Source organism: Heptranchias perlo, chromosome 29, assembly GCF_035084215.1.
Source record: "Heptranchias perlo isolate sHepPer1 chromosome 29, sHepPer1.hap1, whole genome shotgun sequence".
Lineage (NCBI taxonomy): Eukaryota > Metazoa > Chordata > Chondrichthyes > Hexanchiformes > Hexanchidae > Heptranchias > Heptranchias perlo.
Genome location: NC_090353.1, coordinates 17,535,412 through 17,556,943, shown reverse-complemented (window position 1 = coordinate 17,556,943; position 21,532 = coordinate 17,535,412). Strand labels below are relative to the sequence as shown.

General features: G+C 46.0%; 1 protein-coding gene across 1 annotated transcript in view; it reads left to right on the top strand.

The window, feature by feature from the left end:
- fbn2b (fibrillin 2b) overlaps window positions 1-21,532 on the top strand; it is a 196,345-nt gene that overhangs the window by 20,465 nt on the left and 154,348 nt on the right. The window contains exon 5 of the mRNA XM_067968183.1: window positions 3,122-3,217. Within this exon, the coding sequence (XP_067824284.1) occupies window positions 3,122-3,217 (96 nt within the window). The remainder of the gene's footprint in view (window positions 1-3,121; window positions 3,218-21,532) is intronic.

Sequence of the window (21,532 nt, the reverse complement as noted above, 5' to 3'; positions counted from 1 at the left end):
ACTCGATGAGATCACTGCCTTGTGCCCTTCACTTTCTCCTCCTCCTCCCCCAAAAGTGCTGCCTGTTGCTGGGGTACAGTTGATGGGTGCTGGCCGCCCTCCGACACCTCAGCCAAGCAGCCATTTTTCACGTGTGAGCCTAGACAGTGAGTTTCAGCAGAGTAATCAACATGGGGAGTGTCTCTTGGCCAAGCCTAGTGTTGTCTTTCTGAGGTGTATGCATTCATGTTCTTTCTGGAAGGGGTCATTGGATATTGATCAGGAATGGGAACCTGGCTGAATTTCTGCTCCCTAGACCATGGCCACTGAGGCCAATGGTAGCAACCCTACTCCCCACTGAGATCAGCTAACTCATCGTGAACAGGGAAGGGATCTAAAACCACTATTTGTTTGTTGGTGAAAGGAGTTCTGTTTCATTTCGAGTATCGAGAATGCAATTTTAATTACAGGTGTATTAAAGTGTGAAAATATGGGCCATGGAACTAGAATGAATCAAGAATGTTGTTACATTATGTTTTATTTCATGGATTTTGCATTTTTAATATGCTAAATTTCTCATTCTAAACTAGAACTAAATAGTTAATGTTATTTGTAAATATGTTCATGGAACTGAAAATGGTGTTCCCGAAGGAACCAGGACCTGTACTGGACCTGTGAGGTGGTTATTGGTATGGGAAAGCCTCTCTTTCACTGTGCTCCATAACTCTGCAGGATGGCTCCCGTCCATTCCTTAACATTTCAGTGATATTGTTAAAGCCAGTTCTCCTACCACACACTGTGGAGTTTATACTTCCCATTTGTACCCTCTCAAGTCAGGGAAAGTAGAACTTTCTGCTCGAGGATTTAAACGCCTGTAAACAGCTTTGCATTTCAACCTCCAACTGCCAGTGACTAGTTGGAAAAAATAAATCAAGGTAATCTGTCATCAGAGCTCATACTCTCGTTAATCTTCAATGTCCAAGTTTAAAAATTCAGCTTCCTGGCACTTTCTAGTTACATTGTAGATGATGTGACACATCCCTTGCCAGGATTATAGTTATACTGGAGGTGATGTGTGACCACCCCTCCCTGGGACTATAATATACTGCAGGTGATGTGAGACCAACTGTCTGGGGTTATAGTTATACTGCAGTGATCCACGACCACCTCTTGCACTTTTAACTAGTTCAGAGGGTTGACTGCAGTTACATTGGCCAGGATTTTGACTCGGAGCCGGGAGGGGGGACGTCTTTTATTTTTTTTTGTCGATTTCCCGTCTGATAGGCCTGCCTGATTGACAGGCTGGTCTCAGTCGGATGGGAGCAGAGCAAGGAAGAGGACATGAAAAGGTAAGTCTTAGATTGTATGGATGGGGGGGAGCCACCGGGGGGGCATGGGGGTCGTGGGGGAGGTCAGTCATCGGGTGGGGGGGAGTAGGGGAGGTCAGTCACCAGGCGAGTCAGTCATGGAGGGGGGGGGATTGGGGGTCATGGGGGGGCGATCACCGGGTGCCAGTCACTGGGAGGGGGGTCAGTCACCGAGGAGGAGGGGTTTTGGGATCGGGGGTCATCGCGGTGGTCTGTGATCCTTGGGGGGTCCACAATCGCTGTGGTGGGGGGGGGACTGCTATCTTTGGGGGTGGGATCTGCAATCATTGGGGGGGTCCGTGATTGTTGGGGGGGGGGGGTCGCTGCAGGTAGGCTAATTGGGCCTGGGGGAAGCACTCCTGCTCCTCTGGCCCCACAAGCTGTGCCATAAAGGCACTTAACTGCAGTTTCGGACCTTCTCGCCTCCTCTCGCAGCATGAAGAAGAAGGCCCGGGAATCCCGGCCCTCAGGGGTTGAAATTGCAAAACCTTTCAAAATGGAGGCCCGCAGCCTCCTTGAAAGGTTTTAGTCACCAACCCGCCTCCTGAGAGCGGGATGGTTGCCTGCCCCTCGTCCCACCCCGGTGAAAACCGGAAATAGGTGGGTTGGGGGCGGGTCTGAAATTATTCCAATTTCAATGCCCCCCCCACCCCCCAACCCACCATTTTATCACGGTTAAAATCCTGCCTATTGTGTTTCCTCCACCAGACGCCTGTTTGCCATAAATGCCCGGCGTGATTGCCGATGGCAGTGGAGGTTGCCGGTCGCCATCCTGTACAAATTGGGTTGATCTTGATTTCTGGCCTTAATATCAAATAGCTCCACTGGCTGTGTTGTTAGCCATAAAAAATTACAATCAGCCAAAACTGAAGTGAATTTTCCCCAGTGAAACATCATTTCATTTATTGACACCCCATTTGTGTTTACTGGCTTTGGATATTAGCACCATCGTCAGTCTTGGGTGCCAAGTGCCCAAACCAACTTTGCCTGCATTGCAGACATTACAATTTATGAATCTTAATGGCAGAAGGATCCTCCTCAAATACAGAACGTTGGCAAATCTTAGTGGCAGAGGGCCCTAATCAAATACAGAGTGCAGGCAAATCTTGGTGGCAGAGGATCCTTCTCCAATACGGAACACAGGTGCAAAATGTAAGATGTCAAGTCAGGCCTGACCTAAGACCTCCAGTTGACTGGCTCAGATTTTTTGAAGTTGATCCCAGATTCTAGCTGTCAGATATCAGGTTGTATACAGGATAATCGTGAAACTGGGGCAACATCTGTTCATACCAGCAGGAACTATTCACAAGGGTCACTGATAATTTTAAGCATAGACTAGATATTGGAAATAAGGCCTGGGTGGAACATTCTAGCGACTATGGCATCCATAATGGCAGGCCCATTACACTTCCCATTGAAGTGACCCATATGGAATTAATTGAAGTCATATTTTAAGGTATCTTCCTGACAACATTTGAAGTTATTTTGGCACATCCCTCGTTGAACAAAGTTGGAAAGTTCTCCTGTAGTTTCCAGGAAGCCATGATCCATCCAAGAAGCCAGTTTGTGCTGCATGAAGGTTCAGGGCAATTTCACGTTGACTTATGATGGGAATCTGTAAGGGGCTATGTTTGTTTCCTTCAAAAATGGTATTTCATCTAAAAGTTGTTCATTGTAATTGAAATGTTAAGAAAAAAATCACTCTTGGTGTCATTCTCCAAAGCAATGATGAGGACACGTTGCCAACAGATGTCATCTCTTCTTTTCCTTATTAGCTGTGTGTAAAAATGGCTGCCAGAACGGAGGACGGTGCATCGGGCCGAGTCGCTGTGCATGTGTGTACGGGTTCACTGGGCCACAGTGTGAGCGAGGTAGGCCACGTCTCTATGTACTTCTGAGGGACTGTTAAGTTCTAAGGTTAAGGACCACCCACTTGTATTGGGGTGAACCTTACAATTCTTTATCATCATGCGTGGGACTCTTTTTTTCCCCATGGTTTACAGCGATAGGAGCTGTAGAGGACCCCAGGGAATCAGGTCCACTTCAATTCTGGCTGGCTGAAAGTCATTTAAAATCATTTTTTAAGAGCAAATTATTTTTCTAAAACTAGAGTCACAGGGGTGTAATTGTGATGCATGGATGTGATTTGCGAAAAAACAGAAAGAAAGAAGAAAGAAATTGCATTTATATAGTGCCTTTCATCACCTCAAGGTGTCCCAAAGTGCTTTACAGCCAATTAAGTACTTTCAAAGTGTAGTTACTGTTGTAAGAGAGAAAAAAATTACAAGGAAAACAAAATGGAATCGCAAAATAATCCTGCAGAAGGTGAAGAAAAAGTCATCCTCAGGTGTCCAACCGCTATCGAAAACTATTTATGTATTACAGACCAGGTGGGCTCCCCGGGGTTTCTATGTATTGATGCCTAGGTTCAGTTCCCTGGGGTTTCTATGTATTGATGACTAGGTTCAGTTCCCTGGGGTTTCTATGTGTAGATGCCAAGGTTCAGTTCCCCGGGGTTTCTATGTATTGATGCCAAGGTTCAGTTCCCCGGGGTTTCTATGTATTGATGCCAAGGTTCAGTTCCCTGGGGTTTCTATGTGTAGATGCCTAGGCTCAGTTCCCCGGGGTTTCTGTGTGTTGATGCCGAGGTTCAGTTCCCTGGGGTTTCTATGTGTAGATGCCTAGGCTCAGTTCCCCGGGGTTTCTATGTGTAGATGCCTAGGTTCAGTTCCCCAGGGTTTCTATGTATTGATGCCTAGGTTCAGTTCCCTGGGGTTTCTATGTGTAGATGCCTAGGCTCAGTTCCCCGGGGTTTCTATGTGTAGATGCCTAGGCTCAGTTCCCCGGGGTTTCTATGTGTTGATGCCTACGCTCAGTTCCCCGGGGTTTCTGTGTGTTGATGCCGAGGTTCAGTTCCCCGGGGTTTCTGTGTGTTGATGCCGAGGTTCAGTTCCCTGGGGTTTCTATGTGTAGATGCCTAGGCTCAGTTCCCCGGGGTTTCTATGTGTAGATGCCTAGGTTCAGTTCCCTAGGGTTTCTATGTATTGATGCCTAGGTTCAGTTCCCTGGGGTTTCTATGTGTAGATGCCTAGGCTCAGTTCCCCGGGGTTTCTATGTGTAGATGCCTAGGCTCAGTTCCCCGGGGTTTCTATGTGTTGATGCCTACGCTCAGTTCCCCGGGGTTTCTGTGTGTTGATGCCGAGGTTCAGTTCCCTAGGGTTTCTATGTATTGATGCCTAGGTTCAGTTCCCTGGGGTTTCTATGTGTAGATGCCTAGGCTCAGTTCCCTGGGGTTTCTATGTGTAGATGCCAAGGTTCAGTTCCCTGGGGTTTCTATGTGTAGATGCCAAGGTTCAGTTCCCTGGGGTTTCTATATGTAGATGCCTAGGTTCAGTTCCCTGGGGTTTCTATGTGTAGATGCCAAGGTTCAGTTCCCTGGGGTTTCTATATGTAGATGCCTAGGTTCAGTTCCTTAGGGTTTCTATGTGTAGATGCCAAGGTTCAGTTCCCTGGGGTTTCTATGTATTGATGACTAGGTTCAGTTCCCTGGGGTTTCTATGTGTAGATGCCAAGGTTCAGTTCCCCGGGGTTTCTATGTATTGATGCCAAGGTTCAGTTCCCCGGGGTTTCTATGTATTGATGCCAAGGTTCAGTTCCCTGGGGTTTCTATGTGTAGATGCCTAGGTTCAGTTCCCTGGGGTTTCTATGTATTGATGCCAAGGTTCAGTTCCCTGGGGTTTCTATGTGTAGATGCCTACGCTCAGTTCCCTGGGGTTTCTATGTATTGATGCCAAGGTTCAGTTCCCTGGGGTTTCTATGTATTGATGCCAAGGTTCAGTTCCCTGGGGTTTCTATGTGTAGATGCCTACGCTCAGTTCCCTGGGGTTTCTATGTATTGATGCCAAGGTTCAGTTCCCTGGGGTTTCTATGTATTGATGCCAAGGTTCAGTTCCCCGGGGTTTCTATGTGTTGATGCCTAGGTTCAGTTCCCCGGGGTTTCTATGTGTAGATGCCTACGCTCAGTTCCCTGGGGTTTCTATGTATTGATGCCAAGGTTCAGTTCCCTGGGGTTTCTATGTGTAGATGCCTAGGTTCAGTTCCCCGGGGTTTCTATGTGTTGATGCCTAGGTTCAGTTCCCTGGGGTTTCTATGTGTAGATGCCTAGGTTCAGTTCCCCGGGGTTTCTATGTGTTGATGCCTAGGTTCAGTTCCCTGGGGTTTCTATGTGTTGATGCCTAGGTTCAGTTCCCTGGGGTTTCTATGTATTGATGCCAAGGTTCAGTTCCTTAGGGTTTCTATGTGTAGATGCCTAGGTTCAGTTCCCTGGGGTTTCTATGTGTAGATGCCAAGGTTCAGTTCCCTGGGGTTTCTATGTGTAGATGCCTAGGTTCAGTTCCCCGGGGTTTCTATGTGTTGATGCCTAGGTTCAGTTCCCCGGGGTTTCTATGTGTTGATGCCTAGGTTCAGTTCCCTGGGGTTTCTATGTGTAGATGCCTAGGTTCAGTTCCCCGGGGTTTCTATGTGTAGATGCCTAGGTTCAGTTCCCTGGGGTTTCTATGTGTAGATGCCAAGGTTCAGTTCCCTGGGGTTTCTATGTGTAGATGCCTAGGTTCAGTTCCCCGGGGTTTCTATGTGTAGATGCCAAGGTTCAGTTCCCTGGGGTTTCTATGTGTAGATGCCTAGGTTCAGTTCCCTGGGGTTTCTATGTGTTGATGCCTAGGTTCAGTTCCCTGGGGTTTCTATGTGTTGATGCCTAGGTTCAGTTCCCCGGGGTTTCTATGTGTAGATGCCTACGCTCAGTTCCCTGGGGTTTCTATGTATTGATGCCAAGGTTCAGTTCCCTGGGGTTTCTATGTGTAGATGCCTAGGTTCAGTTCCCCGGGGTTTCTATGTGTTGATGCCTAGGTTCAGTTCCCTGGGGTTTCTATGTGTAGATGCCTAGGTTCAGTTCCCCGGGGTTTCTATGTGTTGATGCCTAGGTTCAGTTCCCTGGGGTTTCTATGTGTTGATGCCTAGGTTCAGTTCCCTGGGGTTTCTATGTATTGATGCCAAGGTTCAGTTCCTTAGGGTTTCTATGTGTAGATGCCTAGGTTCAGTTCCCTGGGGTTTCTATGTGTAGATGCCAAGGTTCAGTTCCCTGGGGTTTCTATGTGTAGATGCCTAGGTTCAGTTCCCCGGGGTTTCTATGTGTTGATGCCTAGGTTCAGTTCCCCGGGGTTTCTATGTGTTGATGCCTAGGTTCAGTTCCCTGGGGTTTCTATGTGTAGATGCCTAGGTTCAGTTCCCCGGGGTTTCTATGTGTAGATGCCTAGGTTCAGTTCCCTGGGGTTTCTATGTGTAGATGCCAAGGTTCAGTTCCCTGGGGTTTCTATGTGTAGATGCCTAGGTTCAGTTCCCCGGGGTTTCTATGTGTAGATGCCAAGGTTCAGTTCCCTGGGGTTTCTATGTGTAGATGCCTAGGTTCAGTTCCCTGGGGTTTCTATGTGTTGATGCCTAGGTTCAGTTCCCTGGGGTTTCTATGTGTAGATGCCAAGGTTCAGTTCCCTGGGGTTTCTATGTGTAGATGCCTAGGTTCAGTTCCCTGGGGTTTCTATGTGTTGATGCCTAGGTTCAGTTCCCTGGGGTTTCTATGTATTGATGCCTAGGTTCAGTTCCCCGGGGTTTCTATGTATTGATGCCTACGCTCAGTTCCCTGGGGTTTCTATGTATTGATGCCAAGGTTCAGTTCCTTAGGGTTTCTATGTGTAGATGCCTAGGTTCAGTTCCCTGGGGTTTCTATGTGTAGATGCCAAGGTTCAGTTCCCTGGGGTTTCTATGTGTAGATGCCTACGCTCAGTTCCCCGGGGTTTCTATGTGTTGATGCCTAGGTTCAGTTCCCTGGGGTTTCTATGTGTTGATGCCTACGCTCAGTTCCCTGGGGTTTCTATGTATTGATGCCTAGGCTCAGTTCCCCGGGGTTTCTATGTGTTGATGCCTACGCTCAGTTCCCTGGGGTTTCTATGTATTGATGCCTAGGCTCAGTTCCCCGGGGTTTCTATGTGTTGATGCCTACGCTCAGTTCCCTGGGGTTTCTATGTGTAGATGCCTAGGTTCAGTTCCCTGGGGTTTCTATGTGTAGATGCCTAGGTTCAGTTCCCTGGGGTTTCTATGTGTAGATGCCTAGGTTCAGTTCCCTGGGGTTTCTATGTATTGATGCCAAGGTTCAGTTCCCTGGGGTTTCTATGTGTTGATGCCTAGGTTCAGTTCCCTGGGGTTTCTATGTGTAGATGCCTAGGTTCAGTTCCCTGGGGTGTCTATGTGTAGATGCCTAGGTTCAGTTCCCTGGGGTTTCTATGTGTAGATGCCTAGGTTCAGTTCCCTGGGGTGTCTATGTGTAGATGCCTAGGTTCAGTTCCCTGGGGTGTCTATGTGTAGATGCCTAGGTTCAGTTCCCTGGGGTTTCTATGTGTAGATGCCTAGGTTCAGTTCCCTGGGGTTTCTATGTGTAGATGCCTAGGTTCAGTTCCCTGGGGTGTCTATGTGTAGATGCCTAGGTTCAGTTCCCTGGGGTTTCTATGTGTAGATGCCAAGGTTCAGTTCCCCGGGGTTTCTATGTATTGATGCCTAGGTTCAGTTCCCTGGGGTTTCTATGTGTAGATGCCTAGGTTCAGTTCCCTGGGGTTTCTATGTATTGATGCCTAGGTTCAGTTCCCCGGGATTTCTATGTGTCTTAACCCAGGCCCAATTCATGCACTTTTACAATTCAGCCCAACACCTGAAATGAGTTTTCCTTCTTCCCATCAGTTGTGTTTCCTGGCCAAATGGGAGTCTTCTGATTTGCAGCAAAGGTCAGCTGCAGGTCCAGAAGGACACTCTTTACCATGGATAATTGCACCGAATCATTTTGCACCTTGACTTCTGACTCTTTACAGCAGACAACTGCTAAATTGCATCAAATTGGAAAATGTGACTCAAATGTAATCAAGCCCGCAGATGCAGCCATAATGACGCAGCTGTGTCTCCTCCTCCTACTTTAAAGAAGGACTGGCACCCTTTGAGGTGAGAAAAGCCTGGTGTCTGTCATCCAATTATACCCATGACATTTTCTTACACAAATTATGTCATTAGGAAGTGAGTCTCGTCTTTTTTATCCATGAATAGTGGGGTCGCCTCATAACTGGATGAGAGTGGCATTGCTCTGTTCAATAGTGAGTATTAGTTGAGGTACAGTCTGGGCACTACTGGAGAGGAGTCACTGAGCTTGACAATATGAGGGAGCTGGATTAGTGTCAGTAGAGATGGAGTCAGTGACATGATGCTGTCTGGGAGGGATTATTGAGTTTGACAGTGTGAGTGAGCTGCATTAACATCAGTCAAGGTACAGTTAGTAACACAGAGTGTTGGCAGGGATCAGTTATTGAGCCTTGTAGTGTGAGGGGGCTGGGTTAACACCTGTACAGATAGAGTCAATGACATAGGGCTCTATCTCGGAGGAGTTACTGAGCCCAATCATGTAAGGGAGCTGGATCAGCATCAGTGGGATTTAGTCAGTGACACACGGTGCTGACTGGGAGAAATTACTAAACTGGACTGTGTGAGGGAGCTGGATTAATATCAGTCGAGGTGCAGTCGGTAATACAGGGTGTTGGCAGGGAGCAGTTACTGAACCTCACAGTGCAAGGGAGATGGATTAACTGGTCAAGGTACTGTTTGAACTTCACCTGTCCATATTAAGGAAGCACTCAATATCTGGATTGCTCGGGCAGAGGGGAGGCAACAGGTGGAACAGCCTCATGTAACTTCCATTGCAGTGACATCATGTGCAAACAGCGCAGTGATGCTTTGCAACATAGCAACTGGCTCCATTGTGAATTGTATTCTAACCCAATAAGGAAAAAATGGATGCCAAGGCAATGAAGGTGATGTTAGGAGGGTGACTGAAACCTTGGTCAAAGAGGTGGGTTTTAAGGAGGAGAGGGAGACGGACAAGCAGAGGAGTTTAGGGAGGGAATTCTAGAGCATGGAGACCAGGCAGCTGAAGGCACGTCCGACAATGAGTGTTGAAAGAAAGGGGAAACGAGCAAATGCACAAGAGGCCAGAGTCAGCAGAACGGATGCGTTGGAGGTTAGAGTAAGGAAGAGGAGGGATTTGGAGGATATGGAGGGATTTAAATACAGAGATGAGAATTTTCAATGGGAGGTGTTGAGGGACCAGAGCCAACGTAGGTCAGCAAGGATGGGGTGAGGGGTGAGCGGGACTTGGTGCGGGATAGGATACTGGTAATCGAGTTCTGGATGAGCTGACATTTACAGAGGGTGGATCATTGGAGGCCAGCCTGGCCAGCATTGGAAGGGGGTAATTTTAACCTAACTTGCCCGGTGGGAAACTAACAGGACCGGATCAGAAAGTAAAATCTGGCGAAGTGTAAAATGGGCGATCCGATCCCGTCAGTTTTCCGTTGGGCGAGTTCGGATAAAATGACAGCAAATAGTCAAGTTTGGAGGTGGCAAAGGCATGGGTGAGGGTTTCAGTAATGGAGGTGTGCAATGTTACGGAAGTGGAATTAGGCAACATTTGCAATGGAGAGGATATGGAGTCAAATGGAAGCCAGCTGAGGGCCGAATAGGATGCCAAATTTGCAAACAGTTTGGTTCAGTCTGAGACAGTGACTGGGGAGGGATATGGAGTCTGTGGCAAGGATATGGAGTCTGTGGCGGGACGGTGAAGATGATGGCTTTGGTCTTCCCAGTGTTTAACTGGAGGAAATTGCAGCTCATCCAAGACTGGATGTCGGATAGCAATCTAACAGCACAGAGGCAGTGGAGGGGTCAAGAGAGATGGTGCAGAGGTAGAGTTTGGTTGGCTATATAAACATTTATAATGACAATCCTGTATGTCAACAATTGCCTGTCACGCTGTAGTTGCAGGCTTCAGCCACTTGGCAGAATTCACCCAGTGAGTCCCCAGCTCCAGCTGCCATTTTTTCCTCTTTTATGTAGATAAGCTTTCTTTTTAAATGTATATATGTTTGTTTATTTCACCCTCATGTCAACTGTTCTGCCTAGTTGTTCTTTGTGGCCTCTCGGCCTTGCTGTTCTTCCTGGCTGTTATTGTCTCCAGTGGCCTTCTTGGCTGTACTGTCTCTGCTAGTGTTTTATTCCTTCCTCTCTATGCTCTGCCCTACTGCCCTAATTCCCCAATTGCGCCTGGCCCAGCACCAGGAGTCTCCCATGCTCCTCCCACTTGCCTCCCCACCCTCTGAAAGTTCTGCTGACTGCCCGCTGATGACCATTCCATTAAGTCCCCACTGCTATTTAATAAACTTTGGGGAACCCCATTGCAGTAAATGGCTGCAATTTTTATCTTTATTTAATAAGTTGTCAGTGTGAGTTGGACCATCTGACGTCCTGTCAGTAATGTGATGGGGGATCCACTAGTGTACAATAAATGTGTTTCAAACCCACATGGATATCCAGCACTTGGTCGGAGTGGTGACTGAGATATCCAACGGGTTATTGTGGTAAAGGATGGTGTTTCAGAGGTGCAGGGACTGCCTTCATTTGACTTCTTGCAAGTACTTGCTTGTGCTTCTGGGTTTCAGGTGAGACACAGGTCTCATTGTTATACTGAAGCTGCAGACTGTGTTCAGCTGCCTCTTCACAAGTGCTTATCTGTAACCTGAGGGCACTGGTAACTCAGCAGGAATGTCTCTGTGCTACTTTGTCCTGTTCTGCTTTAACATTGATACCTCATGGGGCTCACTCCAGGGACTATTACATCTGGTGAGGCTCACTCCAGGGACTATTGCATCTGATGGGGCTCACTCCAAGGACTATTGCATCTGATGGGGCTCACTCCAGAGACTATTGCATCTGATGGGGCTCACTCCAGGGACTATTGCATCTGATGGGGCTCACTCCAGGGACTATTGCATCTGATGGGGCTCACTCCAGGGACTATTGCATCTGATGGGGCTCACTCCAGGGACTATTGCATCTGATGGGGCTCACTCCAGGGACTATTGCATCTGATGGGGCTCACTCCAGGGATTATTGCATCTGGTGGGGCTCAATCCAGGGATTATTACTTCGGGGATAAGCATCTTTGAGGACATTGCAGCGGAGTATAAATTTGCTGTTACAATAATTGTTGGATGCTGACCTACTCTCTCTGCCCCTCTCTCTCTGTCTGTCTCTGTCTCTCTGTCTGTCTCTGTCTCTCTCTCTGTCTCTCCGTCCTCCAAATCACTGCAGTAAGATCCTACATGCAATAGAATGGGACAGGCAAAATAAGTGTACATAACTGCCAAGATGTGACATTACTCACTTTAATGTGCTAAGATTGCGAGATTCTACATACAGACGGATGTTTTCCTGATCCTGTATGCGGGGGTGTGCATCGGTGTATTTAGTTTGTCAGCACGGCTGTGCATGCGTTGGAGCAAAGCCTGTTGAAGGGCTGATGCAATTTGTTTGCTCATAGTCCCCAGTGTTTCATTGAGCTGGAACCCAGCCTGCATTAACCAGTATGTTTCATTACCCTATTGTTAGCTTTATAGCAGAGACAGATTAGGACTGGGATAAAGGATGTGTGTATCAGGACTCTGCCAGGATGTTCCTACACCAAGATTGCGCAGGGACAGAGATCAGGCAGGATAGGGTTTGTCTTATTCATTCCAGTTTGTACCAGAATGATTGGCCGAGTTCCAGAAGTGAAGTTGCTGATACCAAAAGAATGGGCTTGAGTCGTAATTCCAGAAAAATGTTGGGAATGTGCAGTCCGGTCAAATGAAAGACAGTAACTGCAGCTTTATACTGGGAACTTGCTTCACAATCTCTGGTGGTCAGCCGTTCAGTGTAATAGAGCCCGGCCCTATCTAATCTCTTGTCAGGCCAACTGACAAAGTTCACATTTTCCCCCGCTGTCAGCAAAGAACAACCTGTTCTCCCTGGGATCTTAGAGATCAGATTGAATGCTGGGTGCATGGGATGGGACACAATTTACCACATTAAACATCTTACTGTTTGTAATAAAAACAGAAAATGCTGGAAACACTCAGCAGGTCAGGCAGCATCTGTGGAGAGAGGAACAGAGTTAACATTTCAGGTCGATGAACTTTCATCAGAACTGGAAGAAGATGTTACTGTTTGTCTCTGCTGCTCGAGATCTGTTCAAACTGGATTGTTTGCGATATTAGTGTATGGACTCTTAGTGCATTCATGTAACATTTCTCTGCCCACTATTTTAACAGAGGCTTCACCCTGTCTGGTTATCACAGTTTGTCTGTTAATAGCAGTACTTTTAGATTTATGAATGTAAGAGACAGAACTGCAAAAAGTCCAAGATGTGTGATGCTGGGCTGAGATGATTCATAAATGCACAGGGACCCAGAGATTGCTCTCCGTGAAAAGGCAGGCTGGTTAGGTTATTAAAATTGGCGTCAGAAATTCAATGTCCACCATGATTTTTACAGTGAAGGTGTTTTGGGAGTTTGTAAAGTTCAATCTATATGTAAAAGGTTTTGTGTAAATTTCCCAGTAAATTTCCTTTATTATAGATGTGAAGACACTGCGGGCACCATCTGTGACTGCACTGAGCCAACACTGTTACTGCGGAAATACCAGATGCTGCTCTAAGCTTCTATAGCCCCTCGGTTTAGGCCATAAAACTTACAGACACTGCCAGGGACAGTTTCAGGATATACAATGATTGTGGTCAGTGCAGCCATCACACTATTACTGTAGTAACTCTCTAGGGGGAATTAATGCCATCTCTGGGTACCCATAAAACAACAGGAACAGCGTACAATACAGCTCATTGTATGTGAAGTGTTTTGGGACGCTTCTGAGAGGTGAGATGAGGTGCTGTGTAAACACCGCCTGCCTTAATGCCCTAACTATGTTCATGAAGGTTGCCTCTGGTTGGTATTTGATGTTCGCATTTAGTTTATTGCTAGAAATAATGATGAGGGTGTCAGCCTTGGCTCAGTTGGTAGCTCTCTCACCTCTGAGTCAGAAGGTTGTGGGTTCAAGTCCTACTCCAGAGACTTGAGCACGTATCCAAGCTGACGCTTCAGTGAAGTACTGAGGGAGTGCTGCACTGTCAGGGGTGCCGTCTTTCGGATGAGATGTTAAACCGAGGCCCTGTCTGCCCTCTCAAGTGGACGTAAAAGATCCAAGGACGCTATTCGAAGAAAAGCAGGGGAGTTCTTACAGTGTCCTGGCCAATATTTATCCCTCAACCAACATCACTGAAAAAAACAGGTTATCTGGTTATATATCTCATTGCAGTGTTGTGGGATCTGGCAGTGTGCAAATTAGCTGCCGCGTTTCCTACATTACAACAGTGACTTCTCTTCAAAAAAAATTGGCTGTAAAGGATTTAATGAATTGATTTTATGAATGCAAATTAATCCATGCCATTTAATGAACGTAATTTAATAAAATCCATTTGATGAATATGAATTAACGCACACCAGTTAATGAACAGGATTTAATAAATGCAATTGAATGCACACTATTTAATGAATGACATTAACGAAAGTGATGTAACAAATGTCATTAATGAACGCCACTTAATGAACAAGATTTAATAAAGGCCACGTAATGAACACCATTTAATCAACAGGATTTAATGAAGGTCATTTAATGATTGCCATTTAAGAAAGGTTATTTAATGAACATTTATTGAAAGTCAGTTAATAAACTCCATTTAATGAAGGTCATTTATTGAAGGCCATTGAATTAATGGAATTTAATGAATGGGATTTAATGAACAAGATTTATTAAACACCATTTAATGTATGTCATTTAAAGGACAGGATTTAATGAAGGCCATTTAATGCATGCCAGTAAATAAACACTATTTAACACATGTCATTTAATAAAGGCTATTTAATGATCAGAATTTAATGAAGATCGTTTAATGAACACCATTTAATGAATGGGAATTTAATGTACACAATTTAATGTTCACTATTTAACGAACACGATTTAATGCACACCATTTAATGAACAGGATTTTATGAACAATATTTAATGAATGGGATTTAATGAAGATCATTTAATTAACACAGTTAAATGCATGCCATTTAGTAAATGGGATTTAATGAAAGGGATTTCATGAAGGCCATTTAACCAATGGGATTTATCGAAAGTTATTTAATGAACACTATTAAATGTACACCATTTAGTAAACAAGATTTAATCAATGCCATTTATTGAACGGGATGTAACGAACAGGATTTAACAAATGGGATTTATTGAAGGCCATTTAATGAAAGGAATTTAATGAAAGCCATTATGATGGTGCTACCTACTCAGCAATTCTTGTTCCTAATAGTTGGAACACGTATAATCTAGACTTGAGTCCTTTAAAAATGTCAGGTGTATTAAAATTACAACAGTCCCCATGAGCACTACAATGTTGACCAGCTGGAAAATGAATCATGGAGTTTATGTGTTCCAGGATAATTTTGCCCCTTTAACACACACAAGGGTCCAATAAAACAGTGTTTATTCAAAAGCATCGCACGCTCTTTCCAAACATTTCAGAAAAAAAGGCTTCTTTTCTTTCTGTCACTTGAGGGATTCTGTTTTTTGGCCAATCTCTGCATGGGAGAGACAAAACACAAGACACAGCTGTATACACAGTGACACTTTATGCCAAGACACACAGAACTGTCCCCTCGCCAGAAGGCTGTCTGAGGAAGCCTGTTGCCTGCGAGCTGGGCTCCCCAATTAGGCTTATCTAGATTTGATGAGAAGTCATAAGTCAGTTCTACGTGATGTAAGAAAAGACAGTGAGGGGAGACCTGAGTGAAAGTAGAAGGGGAGACCGTGCAGAACCAGAGGCCTGGTTAGGGCAAGAACACACCAGGAGGGGAGACTGAAGTGCACCTGGGAATGAAGTGCTTCTGTTGGTATCTGTGACTCAGTTTATTCCAATAGAACCTAGTGCAATATTAACAGCTTCTTAAGAATGTGGAATGGATGTAGCTACAAGAGTGAAACTCTTTACTGATGAACACGAAATAAATGTAGCAAAGTGTTAAAATCAGAGTTGAGTATATATTAAATTAAAATATTGATGTGTGTGTGGATTGGCATAAATTGCCCTTTATGAGTCATTGAATACATTCAAGGCTGAGTTAGACAAATTTTTGATCAGCAAGGGAGTCACAGGATATGGGGAAAGGGCAGAAAAGTGGAGTTGAGGTAAAAATCAAATCAGCCATGATCTCATTAAATGGCAGAGCAGGCTCGAGGGGCCGAATGGCCTACTCCTGCTCCTATCTCTTATGGTCTTATGAGTTGCTTTACTATAACTTGGTTAACCTGCAGCTTTTGTCATTGAATGTTCCTGTTCATTTTACTGGGATTCGTGTGAGAGGCAATCGGAGGATGAAGCCTATTGCGGGGTGAATTGGAATGCAATACTTTGGGTACATGGAGAGACAATTGGCCTGTTACTGGGTGAATTAGAATGGAATATGTTGGGTATACTATTGCTTTCTGTAGTATATGACAGATCCCATTGGATCTGCACGGTTAAGGCCAACAGTGACATGGGAGTGTATTGGAGACAGGATGACAACTTGAGTGTGTAAAGCACGTTCATTAATATTACAGAAATTTATTTTATCACCCAGGCAACAACTTCCCTTCTCAGCGAGTATGCTTATACAATTATTTGCTATTGTCAAACATATCTTTCCTTTAAATCCCATTACCTTTCTTTTCCTTTTTCTTTTCTCCTCTTGTGCACTCAGTTTTTCTCCCCAGCTGCCCCGAAAGCACCGATGCTCACTGGGTACAGTTACCTCTCACTGACTCTCACTGGGTACAGTTACCTCTCACTGACTCTCACTGGGTACAGTTACCTCTCACTGACTCTCACTGGGTACAGTTACCTCTCACTGACTCTCACTGGGTACAGTTACCTCTCACTGACTCTCACTGGGGTACAGTTACCTCTCACTGACTCTCACTGGGTACAGTTACCTCTCACTGACTCTCACTGGGTACAGTTACCTCTCACTGACTCTCACTGGGTACAGTTACCTCTCACTGACTCTCACTGGGGTACAGTTACCTCTCACTGACTCTCACTGGGGTACAGTTACCTCTCACTGACTCTCACTGGGTACAGTTACCTCTCACTGACTCTCACTGGGGTACAGTTTCCCAGGTTGGACTCTTGCTGGGGTACAGTTCCCTGGGCGTTGACTCTTGCTGGGGTACAGTTCCCTAGGTGCTAGCTCTTGCTGGGGTACAGTTCCCTGGGCGTTGACTCTTGCTGGGGTACAGTTCCCTGGGTGTTGACTCTTGCTGGGGTACAGTTCCCTGGGTGTTGACTCTTGCTGGGGTACAGTTCCCTGGGCATTGACTCCTGCTGGGGTACAGTTCCCTAGGTGCTAGCTCTTGCTGGGGTACAGTTCCCTGGGCGTTGACTCTTGCTGGGGTACAGTTCCCTAGGTGCTGGCTCTTGCTGGGGTACAGTTCCCTGGGCATTGGCTCTTGCTGGGGTACAGTTCCCTGGGCGTTGACTCTTGCTGGGGTACAGTTCCCTGGGCGTTGACTCTTGCTGGGGTACAGTTCCCTGGGCGTTGACTTTTGCTGGGGTACAGTTCCCTGGGCGTTGACTCCTGCTGGGGTACAGTTCCCTAGGTGCTAGCTCTTGCTGGGGTAAAGTTCCCTGGGCGTTGACTCTTGCTGGGGTACAGTTCCCTAGGTGCTAGCTCTTGCTGGGGTACAGTTCCCTGGGCGTTGACTCTTGCTGGGGTACAGTTCCCTAGGTGCTGGCTCTTGCTGGGGTACAGTTCCCTGGGCATTGACTCTTGCTGGGGTACTGTTCCCTGGGCATTGACTCTTGCTGGGGTACAGTTCCCTAGGTGCTGGCTCTTGCTGGGGTACAGTTCCCTGGGTGTTGACTCTTGCTGGGGTACAGTTCCCTGGGCGTTGACTCTTGCTGGGGTACAGTTCCCCGGGCACTGACTCATGCTGGGGTACAGTTCCCCGGGCACTGACTCTTGCTGGGGTACAGTTCCCTGGGCACTGACTCTTGCTGGGGTACAGTTCCCTGGGCACTGACTCTTGCTGGGGTACAATTCCCCGGGCACTGACTCTTGCTGGGGTACAGTTCCCTGGGCACTGACTCTTGCTGGGGTACAATTCCCCGGGCACTGACTCTTGCTGGGGTACAGTACCTTAGGTGCTGACTCTTGCTGGGGTACAGTTCCCCGGGCACTGACTCTTGCTGGGGTACAGTTCCTTAGGTGCTGACTCTTGCTGGAATACAGTTCCCTGGGCACTGACTCTTGTTGGGGTACAATTCCCTAGGTGCTGACTCTTGCGCAGTGACAGTCCCCTGAGCATTGATTCTTGCTGGGGTACAGTTCCCTGGGCACTGACTCTTGCGGGGGTACTGTTGTCCAGGCACTGACCCTCACTGGGGTACAGCTCCCCCAGGCATTGCATCTTTCCATTTGCTTGATTGAGTGGCCATTCTTCATGTGCTCTGATAGCCTAAATAGTGAGTGTTGAACAGGGTATTCAATCATAGAGGGTATCACAGCTGAGCCCAATGCTGCCCACACCCGACGCCCAAACAAGTGCATTTTCCAGCAAGAGTCACAGAATAGTGATCAGGTGAGAACTCTGGTTGATTGTTCTCTCGTTATGTGTGTTAAAGGGGTGGCATGAAGGCCAATTTTAGTATCTCCAACTGAGATCAGTTATCTCATAGATCGAGAACCAAATCTGGAACCTCTGTGACGCAGTACCACACTAGGGGGGCCTTTACCCTTTTTCTAACCTTAAATTGTGGAACATTTTATTTAAAAAAAATGAAATATCTTTTGTGTAGACGTCAGGGAAAAAGAAGCAGGATTAAAGCACCTCCGATTTTCCCTGTGTATACTCGGGCAATAACGCAGGAAATGGAATGATGCTGAAAGTACATGGAATGCCTTCAAGGTATAGGAGCTCCACTCAGATTTCAAACTTTGCCCAAATAACTTTGATGTGAAGCTACATTTAAACAGATTACTAAGTGAAGAATGATGTAGATGTGGTTTAAATTGAGGGCTGGTAATCAGAAGTAATTGTTTCAAAATGTGGCCAAGCTTTAGGGGTTCCTGGGGCAGCAATTTCTGCACTATGTGCAAAAATATGTCAGAAATATGCTGTGTGGACACATCGAGGCTCTTAACCCTGTCCTGGCCAAAGCAGTACCAGCACGGCTTGCTTAAGCTCATAAACATGGATTACAGAGGCCAGGTCTTCAAGAAAAAGTCTCTGCTGATCCTTTATGGTGAGGGAGGAGAACCAGGTGCAATATTCGTCACCATGACCTCAAATAGGTGACATAATTTCACCTGCGTTCCGTAGGAAATTTTCTTCTTGCGACGTGTGTTTAGAAACAAATGAAGGATGGTTTTTGCTCCCCAAAAAATGTTTTCATTAAGTTGGTGGTCATCGACAGGTTGGCCGCATCATTGATGGTCAAGTATGGTCGTAAAATATTTAATTAAAGAAACTTTAGTAGTGGGATCTTTGTGTCACAGCTGGGATCCAGAGTGTTGGGCCAAGTTAGGGGGAGTATTAACACTGGATGATAAAATCTTTTAAAACATCATTTCACTCTCCCATCCTTCAAATTGAGAAGCACTAAATTCACCCCAAAACCCAATGCTTGAATGGCCTAGTTGTTCTGCGAGACATTTTGGCTGGGGTTACACTGTCAGGGTATCCCCAGCAGTGAAAGCATCGGCCGATACAGTGTTGGGCAGAAAACAACACAGGAAATGCTCTCTGTGGGTCATGGCATCATTGAAAGTGATGTTTACATGTCATTTTATTTTGCTTGCATTCAAGGAAACAGATTCAATAATAGACTTTCCATTGTATGGTATTTTCAATTGGAGTTCAGTAAAAGTTTAATAAACTCACATTTGAAGTTTTTTCATTGTGACCAACCACAACCAAGTGGGGTGCAGGGTGCCGTTTAATTTGACGCTAAGTGGTTTCCATGGTGACAGGCTGACAGTCTGCAGAGTGCATTCAGCTGTGACATCCTAAGTAATTACTGGCTCCCAGAGTTACTAATTAACAGCAATTTGATGACTTGGAGATCGCCCAATCTACAAACCCCTTGAAGTAAATAGTATTGGTTACAATTATTATTGGAGTCACCTGCTCAGGATAAATACCTTGTGGGTACCTTACATCCTCCAGGTGTAACACTGAGCTCTCTTTGCACTACAACATGAAGGAGTTGCTGTTGTGAGTCCCCTGCCTGGGACTCAGTGCTGTGACTATGTTGTTCCCCCCACCTAATTAGGCTCACAGTGCTGGCCTATGTTTCCCCCCCACCCCACCCCTGCTACCTCACTGTGCTGGGGCCATGTTCAATCCTCCCACCCCGGAGCTCACAGTGCTGTTGTGGAGGGGACTGCTGACCTCTGACCTTGCCACAATAATACCCTGCACCTGCGTATGTGGCAATGTGAGTTATTATAGGTATGTGTGAATGTAGCCAGTTACATTCAATTGGTCTAATTGAAATAATTTCTACAGCGCCTTTCACAATCTCAGGATGTCTCAAAGCGCTTTACAGCCAATGAAGTACATTTGCAGTGTAGTCACTCTTGTAATATAGGAAGCGTGGCAGCCAACTTGCAAGATCCTACAAACAGCAATGCAATAATGACCCAATTATCTGTTTTTAGATGTTGATTGAGGGATAAATATTGGCCAGGATACCAGGGACAACTCCCCTGCTCTTCTTCAAAATAGTGCCATGGGATCATTTACGTCCACCTGAGAGGGCAGACATCTCCGTTTAACATCTCATCCAAAAGATGGCACCTCCGACAGTACAGCACTCCCTCAGTACTGCACTGGAATGTCAGCCTGAATTTGGTGCTCAAGTCTTTGCAGTGGGACTTGAATCCACAACCTTCTGAGTGCCACCACTACTGACGCTTATGTAGAGCACAAAGTCCATAAATTTCGGTCATAGTCCTCCCAGTCAGGCCCGTCAAGAGGAATTTGGGTGCTGGGAGCCAATGTAGATCAACAAGCATAGGGGTGATGGGTGAATGGGGCTTGGTGCGAGTTAGGATACGGGCAGCAGAGTTTTGAATGAACTGACTCTGTAGGAAGTTTTGTGTCCAGAGTGTACAGTGCTCCTCATCTCATTGCTGTCTGTGGGATGTTGCGGTGTGTAAAATACTTGTGTTTCTGTCTACTTTACAATAGTGACTGCCCTTCACCGTATTTTACTGTATGTAAAACACAACATTTCTCATGGCAGTGATAAAATGCTGTATAAGTGCAAGTCTTTTCCTTTCCTTTTTTCATTCTCTTTTTCTCTCTTTCTCCCCCTCTCTCCTTTTAAAGAAAACCTAGTCAGCTGCTAGCATTGGCTCACTTGACTGCTAGCCATGCTAAGCCGACTCAAGTTCCCACAACAGCAACTTCCCCTCCCAGCACAGCCAAGGAAAATCTCGCAGCCCTCCCTGAACAGGAAGTCTAACTTTTACTTTGCTCGTGAAAACCATCGTAAGAAACTTTTAGAGTGCGAAATGCACAAAAGTCTCCACAGAGATTATAATCCAGTCGCCTAAAAAGTTCCAATATTTGCTCAAATAAACGTTAGAATCTGAACACAATGTGGTGCTGACTCGCACCCTCGCTCTCCAATTTGGATAGTCTCGCAACATCGAAAGCCACGCCTGAAAAAATAAAGCATTTGCTCAAATGAGTGACTTGGGAACAAGCCTGAGTGTCCCACAGGCCTTTTCCAGCCGTTAGATTGTTGTTGATGTAGTGTGCAGCACTTACAATGATGTCAGAAAATTCCATTTGTATTTTCCCACATAATAACAATAATAACTTGAGAAAAGACTATTAAGAGTCCGAAAATGGGTCCCAGCTCATCGAACTCGGCAGCCGGGATTTAAATTTTGTTCAGTTTTGAGAGATGGGGTAAGAGATGGTAAGGAGATAGCATGTTCAGGCATTAGTGAGAGCCCGAGGCAGGAGCTCATGGTATAAACTTTTCTTTACGTTTAGCAGCCTATCTGGGTAAATGTTTGGAGCTGGGACCCATCCAATTGGGGTTTGATCTTCATGGACGATTTTGTACAATTCCCAGTCTAAAGTTTGCCCTGATTTGAAGTCAACAACCTAGCCCAAGACGT